The sequence below is a fragment of the Chiloscyllium plagiosum genome, unplaced genomic scaffold, assembly GCF_037043375.1.
Source record: "Chiloscyllium plagiosum isolate Xiang-an unplaced genomic scaffold, Cpla_swu_hap1 HiC_scaffold_13, whole genome shotgun sequence".
NCBI lineage: Eukaryota > Metazoa > Chordata > Chondrichthyes > Orectolobiformes > Hemiscylliidae > Chiloscyllium > Chiloscyllium plagiosum.
The window spans coordinates 77,779,152-77,791,525 of record NW_028270151.1 but is presented as its reverse complement, the minus strand read 5'-3'; the positions used below and the strand labels follow the sequence as shown (position 1 = coordinate 77,791,525).

The window sequence follows — 12,374 nt, the reverse complement described above, 5'->3', positions numbered from 1 at the left end:
TCCCAAGCAGTTCTAGCAAATTTCCCTGCCAATATATTAGTCCCCTTCCAATTCAGGTGCAATCCGTCCTTCTTGTACAGGTCTCTTCTACCCCAAAAGAGATTCCAATGATCTAAAAATGTGAATCCTTCTCCCATACACCAGCTCCTCAGCCATACATTCATCTGTTCTATCCTCCTATTCCTGCCCTCACTAGCTCGTAGCACTGGGAGTAATCCAGATATTACTACCCTCGAGGACCTCATTTTTAAATTTCTGCCTAACTCTCTGTCATCTCCCTTCAGAATCTCAATCTTTTCCCTTCCTATATCGCTGGTTCCAATGTGGACAATGACCTCTTGTTGGCCACTCTTCCCCCAGAGAACATTCTGTACCCTCTCTGAGACATCCTTGATCCTGGCACCAGGGAAACAACACACCATTCTGCTTTTTCTCTGCTGGCCACAGAAACGTCTGTCTGTACCTCGGACTACAGAATCCCCTGATACAATTGATCTCTTGGAAGCCGACGTACCCCTCATTGCATTAGAGCCAGTCTCAATACCAGAAACTTGGCTGTTTGTGCTACGTTCCCCTAAGAATCCATCACCCCCGACATTTTCGAAAACAGCATACCTGTTTGAAGTGGGTATATCCACAATAGACTCCTGCCCTAGGTGCCTACCTCTCTTACCCTTCCTGGGATTAACCCATCTTTGTGATTGTATCGGAGACTTTCCCCCCTTCCTATAACTGCCATCCATCACATACTGTTGCTGTTGCAAATTTCTCATCGCTTCTATCTGTTTCTCCAACCAATCCACTCTATCTGATAAGGTTCACATCCAACAACATTTATGGCAGATATAATCCGCAGTAACCCTTAAACTCTCTTTAAACTCCCACATCTGATAAGAAGTACATATCACTGCAAAGGCCATTTTTGCTCCTTCACAATCTACAGACCCAGAAAATAACACCGTCTTATTCCTCTACAAACACTGCACCAGGTTTAATTCATAGCTATGACTTATATTTTAACTTTAATCAAGAGACTTATCTCCAAAAATATATAATCAAGAAAGAACCCACTGTACTCACTAATACAGCCTTTCTCTTGGACAGACTTAAAACAACAATTAACTTATCTGATTCTGTGCTGTGAACTTCGCCCAAACCAGTTCCTCCAAGATTAGTTGTGAAATTCACTGTTTGTTAATTTTCCCAGATGCACTCCGATGTCCAGCGACACAAATAAAAGCAAAATACTGTGGAGGCAGTAAAAAGCTAGAAAAACTCTGCAGCATCTGAGAGAGAAACAGGGTTATCTTTTTGAGTTCAAAGATTCTTCTTTAGAACCAAGAGGAACTTGAAGATGACATTTTATGTTTTTGGCAAAGGGGAAGGAGGAACAAGGAGAAAAGATGGTGAGGGTGCCCAGAGGAAAAGACAAAGGGAGGGCTAATGGTGGTTAAAAAAGGTGGGTATATAAATGAGGTCTGAGTGGGGGAAAACAGGACAGCTTTGCTGTCGGCAAAGCAACAAGACATGGGAAGAGGGCAATCAAAATGCACAGACTAATGGTCTGGAAAGTGCGCAAAAGATGGCCTTATCATTTTTCTGGATGGAGGAGAAGGGGTGAGGACAGGAGCACGGGAAATAGCCATGGAGGAGAGTGGCTGAGGACTGTATGGCAGTACGTGCAAGAGATAGTGAGAGAGACAGATTGCATGAGTATGTTCCTTCAATTTCCACAATGCTAATCGCCACATTCAATGGACCACCCGTCATCATAATCCCATCCTTCCCTCCCCTCCAATGTCAGTATTCCACAAGGACTGTTCCCTTCGCAACATCGTGATCCACTCCGAACACTTCCTCACTTCCCCATTGCACCTTCACATATAATCACAGAAGGTGCAACATTTTTCCCTTTTACCTCTTCCCTCCTCACTGTCCCAAGGCTCCAAACATATCTTCCAGATGAGGCAGCTGCTTACTTGTACTATGAGTCATAGAGTACAGAAACAGAACCATCAATCCAACTAGTCCACACCGACCATAACTTGAAACTAAACTAGCCCCACCTGCCTGCTCCTGACCCATATCCCTCCAAACCTTGCCCATCCACGTACTTATCCAAATGTCTTAAATGTTGCATTTGTGCCCATCCACCACTTCATCAGGAAGTTCATTCCACACTCGAACCACCCTCTGTGTAAAAATAATTAGCCCCTTGTGTCTTTTTAAAATCTCTTTCCTCTCACCTTAAAAATGTGCCCTCTCACCTTAAAAATGTGCCCCCTCGTCTTGAATTCCCCCAACCTTGGGAAAAGGTATCCTACCATTAACTCAATCAATACCCCTCATTATTTTATAAACTTCTATAAGGTCGCCTCACAACCTTTGACTCTCCAGTGAAAAATGTCTCAGAAGAAGCTTCACCAATGTCCTGTAGAACCTCAACATGATTTTCCAACTCCTATACTCAAATAACTCCGCAATGAAGGCAAGCATGCCTAAGCCTTTTTAGCCACCCTGTCTTTCTGTGACGCAAACTTCAAAGAATTATGTACCTGCACCCCAGGTCCTTCTGTTCTACAATACTAACCAAGGCACTACCATTAATTGTATAAGCCCTACCCTTGCTTGTTGTACCAACATGCAACACCTCACATATGTCCAGATTAAATTTCATCTGTCATTTTTCAGCCCATTGACCCATTTGATTAAGATTCCATTGTAAACTTAGAAAACCTTCTTTACTGTCTACTATGCCACCAATTTTGGTGTCAACCACAACTTACTAACCATACCTTCTATGTTGTCATCCAAATCATTTATATAAATGACAAACAAAAGAGGACCCAGAACCAACCCTATAGAACAGCACTGGTGACAGGTCTCAAGTCTGAAACGCAAACCACTAACAGTGTCTCCTGCCATTATGCAAGCATACATCCAATTGGCAAGCTCGCCTTGAATCCCATGTGACCAAACATTACTAATTAGTTTATCATGTGGAACCTTGTGAAAGGCTTTACTAAAGTCTCACGTAAACAACATCTATTTGTGTTGCCATCAATCTTTTTGGCAACTTCCTCAAAAGAATATCAAGTTTATTAAACGCGGTTTTCCTCATTCAAAACCATGCTGACTACCCCAAATCAAATTTTGCCTCTCTGAAATCCTATCTTTTATAATCACCTCCAAGAATTTACCCACAAACAAGGCAAAAGGGAGGACTGCAGATTCTGGAGATCAGAGTCAAGAGTGTGGCGCTGGAAAAGCACAGCAGGTCAGGCAGCATCCGAGGAGCAGGAGAGTCGACGTTTCGGGCAAAAGCCCTTCAACCCACTAACGAGGTCAGACTCCTTCAAGCTATTTTACTATATTCCCTGCTCACAATGCAGTCTCCTTTACAATGGCAAGATCAATCTCAGACTGGGTGTCCACTTTGTAGAACACCACCAGTGATAATAAGAAAGACACTGACTTATCAGCTGCTTGTCATTTCAGCAACCAACATGTTCCATGCTAACATTTCCATTCCAGGCCTGCTGCAGTGTTCCAATAAAACTCAACACAGGCTGGAGAATAAGCATCGCATTTACCACACAGACATTTTATTGCACTCAACGTCAACTGAGCTCGTCGGATGCTGCCTGAATTGCTGTGCTCTTCCAGCACCACTGATCCAGAGTCAACTATTTGAGAGCAAGAATGCTCCTGTGTTCTCAACCTCCCCCTCCACCCCACCCCCATCTTGCCAGTGCCTTATTGCTTTGTTCTCACCAGTGTGGACCTTTTTTCTTCTACTTTAACCTTCTATTCACATGCCCTTTTACATTTCAATTTTACATGTTACATCTCAATCTCTCCTTTACAAACATTAGCATTCCCTTTGTCTGTTGCTATGGACACCCTCACAAATGTATTCCAACTGCTTCTCCTCCTCCCCTTTTGCTAATGGCATTAAAAAAACCATAATTTTCCTCCCTTTCAGGTCAGAATAAAAGTCATTGGACTTGAAACATTAACTCCTGTTTCGCACTCCATAGATGCTACAAGACTTGCTGAGTTGCTCCAGCATTACCATTTTTATTTCAAAATAAGTAGGGTGGTTGAAAGGTGTCTTTTTACTGGATGGCACTTGTGTGCATTTCTCATGGGAATCGACGGAGAGTCATAGAGATATACACACGAAAACAGAACCTTCAGTCCAACTCATCCATGCCGACCAGATATCCCAATCCAATCTGGTCCCACCTGCCAGCACCCGGCCCATATCCCTCCAAACCCTTCCTATTCATATACCCACCCAGATGCCTTTTAAATGTTGCAATTGTACTCTCCTCACAACTTCCTCTGGCAGCCTATTCAACATATGTACCACCCTCTGCAGGAAAATGTTGCCCCTTAGTTCTCTTTTATATCTTTCCCCTCTCACCCTAAACCTACGCCCTCTAGTTCTGGACTCCCCCAGCCCAGGGAAAATGCCTTGTCTATTTACCTTATCCACGCCCCTTATGATTTTATAAACTTCGAAAGGTCACCCCTTAGCCTCTGACACTCCGGGAAAACAGCCCCAGCCTATTCAACCTCTCCCTATAGGTACGTCCACATACCGAATTAGAAAATTTTCTTGTACACACTTAAATTCTTCTCCATCTAAACCCTTAACATTATGCCAGTCCCAGTCTATGTTTGGAAAGTTAAAATCCCCTACCATAACCACCCTATTATTCTTACAGATAACTGAGATCTCCTTACAAATTTATTTCTCAATTTCCCTCTGACTATTAGGGGGTCTATAATACAGTCCCAATAAGGTGATCACCCCTTTCTTATTCCTCAGTTCAACCCAAATAACTTCTCTGGATGTATTTCCGGGAATATCCTCCCTCAGTATAGCTGTAATGCTACCCCTTATCAAAAACGCCACTCCCCTCCTCTCTTGCCTCCCTTTCTGTCCTTCCTGTAACATTTGTATCCTGAAACATTAAGCTGCCAGTCCTGTCCATCCCTGAGCCATATTTCTGTAATTGCTATGATACCCCAGTCCCATGTTCCTAACCATGCCGAGTTCATCTGCCTTTCCTGTTAGGCCTCGTGCATTGAAACAAATGCAATTTAATTTATCAGACCTACCTTGTTCTCTGCTTTGTCCCTGCCTGCCCTGACTGTTCGACTCGCTTCTTTTCTCAATTGTACCAGTCTCAGATTGATCTCTTTCCTCATTATCTCCCTGGGTCCCACCCCTCCACCTTACGAGTTTAAATCCTCCCGAGCAGCTCTAGCAAATCTCCTGCCCGTATATTAGTCCCCTTCCAATTCAGGTGTTATCCGTCCTTCTTGTACAGGTTACTTCTACCCCAGAAGAGATTCCAATTATCTAAAAATGTGAATCCTTCTCTCATACACCAGCTCCTCAGCCATGCATCATCTGCTCTATCCTCCTATTCCTGCCCTCACTAGCTCGTAGCACCGGGAGTAATCCAGATATTACTACTCTCGAGGACCTCCTTTTTAAATTCCTGCTTAACACACTATATTCTCCCTTCAGAATCTCATCCTTTTCCTTTCCTATGTTGTTGGTTCCGATGTGTACAATGACCTCTTGCTGGGCCCTCTCCCTCTTGTGAACATTCTGCACCCTCTCTGAGACATCCTTGATCCTGGCACCTGGGAAGCAACACGCCATTTTGATTTTTCGCTGCTGGCCACAGAAACGTCTGTCTGTGCCTCGGACTAGAGAGTCCCCGAACACAATTGATCCATTAGAACCCAACAAACCCCTCATTGCATTCGAGCCAGTCTCAATACCAGAAACATACCTGTTCGTGCTCCATTCCTCTGAGAATCCATCACCCCCTAAGTTTTCCAAAACAGCATACTTGTTTGAAATGAGGATAGCCACAGAAGATTCCTGCACTACCTGCCCACCTCTCTTACCTTTCGTCGAATTAACCTATGTGACTGTATCTGCAACTTTTCTCCCTTCCTCTAGCTGCCATCCATCACACCCCCTTAGGCTTGTAAATTCCTCATTCCCTCTAACTGTCGCTCCATTCAATCTGATAGGATTCGCAACCAACGGCATTTATTTCAGATATAATCCTCAGTAACATGCAAACTCTCCCTAAACGCCCACATCGACAAGAAGAGCATATCACTCTACTGAGGACCATTTTTGCTTCTTTCGGTCTACAGACCCAGAATACAGTCCCGTCTTATTCCTCTACGAAACACTGCTCCAGGCTAACTTAATACTTATGGCTTATATTTTTAAGTTTAGTCAAGAGACATATCTCAATAAACATAATTAAGAAAGAACCCACTCCTTTCACTACTGCAGATTTACAGCAAGGCCTCAAGGCCATGCTTAAAACTATTCACTTATCAGTCTGTGCTGTGACCTCTCCCAAACTGGTTCTTCCAAGATTACTTGAGAATTTCACTGTTTTTTTTAATTTTCCCAGATGCACTCCGATGTCCAGCGATACATGAATTAAACAACAAAGGCAGTAACTGCACAGGTTCACTGCTGTGTCAGTTAGCAGTGTGGGTTTCTTTCTCACTCTGTCTCTCTCACTCTCTCTCTTTCTCCCTCCTGCACTGACCTCACCATGCTCTACCTTTGTCTGTTCCTCTCCCTTTTAAATGCGCAATTGTTTTCACATTTTCTTTCTCTATAAGTTCCAAAACAATGCAACAGCATATAAAACTGCTCCTGGATTTTGAGGAAATCACCTCCAACACCTAAAATACATCAAAAAAAAGGAGTAGCCTGTTACAGCCAGAAATTTTTCCCATCCTCCATCTTGTCTTCTCAATTCAACAGACCTACCTAACATTCAATTAAACATTTGCATATTATAGTGAACACACTGCAGTGTTTTTAAGGATAGGCGATTTACGAAGGAGCAAACAGTCATCTAGAATCACTGGAGGTCCAAACAAAAGTCAGAGGCGCCATTTAGCCCCTTGACCCTGTCATTCTAAGTCATGGCTGATCGTTTACCTCAATGCCATATCCCTTGATTTCGTTTTAGATTAGATTCCCTACATTGTGGAAACAGGCCCTTTGGCCCAACAAGTCCACACCGACCCTCCGAAGACTAACCCACCCAGACCCATTTCCCTCTGACTAATGTACCGAACACTATGGGCAATTTAGCATGGCCAATTCACCTGACCCGCACATCGTTGGACTGTGGGAGGAAACCCACACAGACATGGGGAGAATATGCAAACTCCATACAGACGGTCGCCCGAAGCTGGAATTGAACCTGGGTCCCTGGCACTGTGAGGCAGCAGTGCTAACCAATGACCCACCCTGCTCCCCATGTCATGACCATATTCAGATCTCAGTCTTAAAATGACTTTTGATTTTATTGACCCTATCTGTTTCCAGATTGTGCAACACAAATTTTGCTGTGTAATATTATCCACCTTCAAAACTCTGTAAAACCATCGTTATATCTCTCATCACTGCAGAAAATTCCATAGAATTCATTACACTATATGAATAAAACCTTCCTCATCTCAGTCTTAAATAGCTTGCTATTTATTCTGAAACTATGCCCCATGGTTGTAGATCCCAAAACCAGGGGAAACATCCATCTTCAACCATACCCATCTCGTGAGCAATACCTGCTACATTCAAACATAGATCAAAATCTCACAAGGTCTGAAATGTTCAAAAATTCACACTTACACATCAGCATTTTGTGTAGTAGAATATCATAAGGTACATCACCTTTAGAGGGTAAGGAGAAAGTGAGGTCTGCAGATGCTGGAGATCAGAGCTGAAAATGTGTTGCTGGAACAGCGCAGCAGGTCAGGCAGCATCCAGGGAACAGGAGGATCGACGTTTCGGGCATAAGCCCTTCTTCAGGAATGAGGAAAATGTGTCCAGCAGGCTAAGATAAAAGGTAGGGAGGAGGGACTTGGGGGAGGGGCGTTGGAAATGCGATAGGTGGAAAGAGGTCAAGGTGCGGGTGATAGGTCAGACTGGGGTGGGGGCGGAGAGGTCAGGAAGAAGATTGCAGGTTAGGAAGGCGGTGCTGAGTTAGAGGGTAAGACCAAGTCCCTGTCTGGGGTAGGGAGATATATGAACATGCAGAGCCGGTCAGGCAGCATCTGAGGAGCAGGAGAGTCAACATTCTGAGCATAAGCTCTTCATCAGAAATGTTTGTGCTCGAAGCATAGACTCTCCCGCTCCTCAGATGTTACCTGACCAGCTGTGCTTTACCTGCACTGCACCTTTTGACTCTGATCGCCAGCATCTGCTATCCTCACTTTCACCTAGACATATATAATATAAAGTTAGCTTTATAAAGATTTTGAAGACGAAGAATATGACACAGCAAAATTTGTTTTGCACAGTCTGCGTATGGATAGGGTCAATATATCAAAAGTACTGGTTAATGGAAGGAATACCATTCAACTCTAATGAACAAAGCAGAGAGAGGTTTATTGGTTCTAGCAGGAATTAAACTCAAGGCTGCTACGGTTACAGTGCAAAAGCAATGACATATGGCTGCTGTCTCAGAAAGCCACTAACAGTTTCAGTTTTTACTAATAGTACAAACCTAAGTCATTGCTCCAAATCATATTATGGGTCTGATAGAATACAATTTTGGAATTTAAATAAGAAAAGATTGCCTTATCACATATGTTAGCAAACTTCAGTCGCCAGTTGAAGACAACTTTGGGGGGATATTGGAGATTTCCATTGGTAAAGCATTCTGGTTAGTGCTCACAGCGTGTTCCGAATCCAGCCTTGGGTAATTGTCTGTGTGGAATTTGCACATTCTCCCCATATCTGCATGGGTTTTCTCTGGGTGCTCTGGTTTCTTCCCACAGTCCAAAGATATGCAGGCTAGGTGGATTGGCCTGTAATATCCAGGAATGTGCAGGCTAGATGGATTAGCCAATGGGAAATGCAGGGTTACGGGGATAGGACAGGAGGGTGGATCGAGATGGGGATGCTCTTTGGAGGATCGGTGTGGACTTGATGGGCCAAATGGCCTACTTCTGCACTTAAGGATTCCATATGATAAGGTGCAGTGCCAGACAATGTTAATCTCCTCATTGTTAGGATGAGATGGCCAGAGTATTATAATATAGGTGAAGATCCTCACAGACAACAGAAAAGCAAAAGGACGTAAAAAGAGATGCAAGATTGACAACATGAGCATTATTCAGGCATTGGACAGATTGTATAAGCCAAGGGACGCAGAGCTAGAGTGTATGGGCAACTGCGACAACCTGTTTAGGTTCAAGCAGCGCATGTGCGCACATGTAAAATTATGGAAGTTGGTGGGCTCAGCAGTGAAAGTGTGAAGTGGGGGAGGGAGGGTATTTGGCAAATAAGATTTAGGCCATATCAGTACTTACTCCCAACACAAACAGAAGTTCTAATTCCACATCTTTTTGCTGTTTCCTTATCCCAAGTTGTAAGCATGGTCTCCAGCACATTCTCTCTTAAGTGCTATCAGGTTCACTTTTGAAAGGCATATTTAAATCAGCCATCAATTTCAGTTTCAGGCTGTGACCTGTTCTCAGCACACCAAGACTGGCCCTCCTCCAATCAAATATATTTGAATCTTGATTGTGTCTTGTCCTTTCCATAGCTAGCCTAAATTTTATGATATGATCACTGTCCCCAAATTTTCCTCCACTGACTCGATGTACTTTCTGATTGTCCAGAACCAGTAACGCCTTCTTTGTTACAAGGTAGAAACATACTGATCCACAAAATTCACACTTTAGAAACTCTCTCCACTCTGCACTTTATATTATCTGGTCTACAGGTGAATGATTGAAGTATTTCATTAACTTACAGAAGGATAAAAAAAAGAGTAGTGACAAAGTGCAAATTAGCTTCTCTGTACTTTCCCCAACCACTCAGAATCATAGCACTGGAAACTAGATGAAGGATTCAGGCACTGATGAAAGAGTCTTTAGTGGCTCAGGGATTAGCACTGCTGCCTCACAGCGCCAGAGACCTGGGTTTGATTCCACCCTTGGGCAACCGTCTGTGTGGAGTTTGCACATTATCCTCGTGGGTTTCCTCCCACATGTTAGGTGGATTGACCATGCTAAATTGTTCAGAGATGTGCAGGTTAGCTGGGTTAGCCATGTCCCTTACAGGGACGGAGGAGGAGGGTCGGTGTGGACTCGATGATCCCAATGCCCTGCTTCTACACTGTAGGGATTGTGAGATATGATTATTACAGACACCAGCTTGAGGCCTGCCTGCATGGCAGAACTATGATTACAGAGACCCTGGCTCAGAAAGAAAAAGACAGGACTGGGTCCTAAATATTCCTGGACACCAGGCTTTCAGGAAAGATAGAGAAGTAAAGAAAGGACGGGATGGTGAGTTATTGATCTGGTGGGAGGTTACAGTGCTGCAGAGGGAGGGAGGGAGGATGCCCTACAGGGGTCAAGGACACCATCCATCTGCTTGTCCAGTGGCTGATACTGTGGGCCCCACAGGAGCCCGGGGCTCGAGGTAGCTGCAGCACCGACACCCCGCCCACCCCAGGGATGCTCAGAACCGCCAAGGCAGCCGTGGCGTCGGTGCTCAGGCCCTGGTCCAGGTGCGGGCCTCGCTCCCCTCCCCTCAGGCCGGGCCCGCATTCACACTCACACGCCTGGATCAGCTCCTCGAAGGCCTGACGCTGCAGCCGGTCCCGGAGCCGCAGCTGCTCGCTAATGTTTCTCCTCCAGCCCTGCGCTGCCGCTGCCATCTCTCTCTCTCTCTCTCTCTGGCCGAAGCCGCGCTCTCCCCTCCCGCTCCGGGACCAGCGATGGTGCCTCTCACTCACGCGGCCTACTGAAGCTGCACATGCGCAGACATGAAGGCTGGGCCATGCCCCCATCGCTGCGCCGCCATGTTTGATAAAGTCGCCAGTTGCCATATTTGATCAAGGCACCGCCAGCTTCAGCCCAGTGTTTACCCTGCCTCTGTTCACAGATGTGGAGGTGCTCGTGTTGGCTGGATCGGGGTGGATAAAATTAAAAATCATACAACACCAGGTTGCGACCTGGACCTAATATACCAACCACTACAGCGGACAGCTGAAACTGACAACCGGAAGCGGCAGGGACAGACCACTATAAACACCGGAGGAAACATCAAAGAAGCGCTTCGCAGGAGGCTCCCAAGCACTGAGGATGTCGCCTAGACAGGGGACGAAACGTTTGCAACAAAAACTTCCAGCTCGGCGAACAGAACCACAACATAGCTGACACCTTCGACCAAAGTGCCATTAGCCTCCTTGAATTGATGCAAAAGCTCCTATGTACAAGTACGTTTCAAAGGCAATTATTCCTTTTGAGTGTGCCATACATAGACTTCAATCAAGATCGCAAAGATATAATTTCTCAGATTTTGAGTGCATATTGATTCACGGTTTTCCAACTTCAGCACAGTGATTACACTTCAGAAAAGAATAGAGAGAAAGTGTTTTGAGATATTCAGTGGTCCTGAAAAGCATTCTATAAATACATGTATTTAGTTTTAATGCTATCTACCATGGCAGTGTTTAACATTGCCCACAACTCTATGCAAAACATTTGCTCTTAAATTCTTTACCTGATCTGTCAGTAAGTACTGTGCTGCCTCATCTGGAACTCAGTTGCAACATGATAAATATTAGGTGGATAGAAGTTCTTCAATTCATTTACATTCACTTGGACAGTGTAACACTCTTCCGGGGATGAGGTCAAGTCACTGAGGTTGGGCTTGAACCCATAACTTTCCAACTGAGCCAAAAAAACAATGCTTTTTCTTAATTATCAAATGCATGAAGTGGCTTACTTTCACACTACACTGGAGATGTGTCAGGTTACTATACTTAGGTAACCAGGAGCCATTAACAATAAAGACAATTACTAACAAAATAAACTTAATATGCATTTTCACTATGGAATATTCTCATTTGCTCCTTATCTATGATTTAATGATAAATTCACAAACAATACTGTGCTCCTGAGTAAAGAAAAGCCAATACTTGCCCTAACTGAAGGACACTCTATGCAATAATTAATTCAATTGGTTGAGGGATATTTCTATGTAACTGTTTTCCAATCCAAAAGGTCAACTAAAGTAATTCCTGAATTTACCTTACTAGACCTTCCAATTCCTGCCCTTGGCCTGACATTATAGCTGAGCCAATATCTTCAATACATCGGATTATATCTATCCAGACTTACCATTCTAACCTCTAATCCTGTTGCTGATCAGACATTTATCCAGCTTTTCAACACCTGTGAATCAACACTTCATTAGTGGCATATCACACAAACCAATGATCCCAAGAAGAAGTCTTTTCTCGTATGTTTATGCTCCACACAAGCCTCCTTCATCGAATTATATT

At 44.1% G+C, this 12,374-nt stretch overlaps 1 protein-coding gene across 3 annotated transcripts in view; it reads right to left on the bottom strand.

Moving 5' to 3' along the window:
• The window catches only part of atg16l1 (autophagy related 16 like 1), a 46,907-nt gene extending 36,041 nt beyond the window's left edge, over positions 1–10,866 (bottom strand). Inside the window, exon 1 of one of the 3 annotated variants that reach the window (XM_043701876.2) lies at positions 10,643–10,866. In XM_043701876.2, coding sequence (XP_043557811.1) covers positions 10,643–10,742 — 100 coding nt within the window. In that variant the 5' untranslated portion in view covers positions 10,743–10,866. Of the gene's footprint in view, positions 1–7,741; positions 7,979–10,642 lie in introns of those variants that run through there. The other 2 variants (XM_043701879.2, XM_043701880.2) reach the window with 2 other exon arrangements.
• Positions 10,867–12,374: the final 1,508 nt, after the last annotated feature.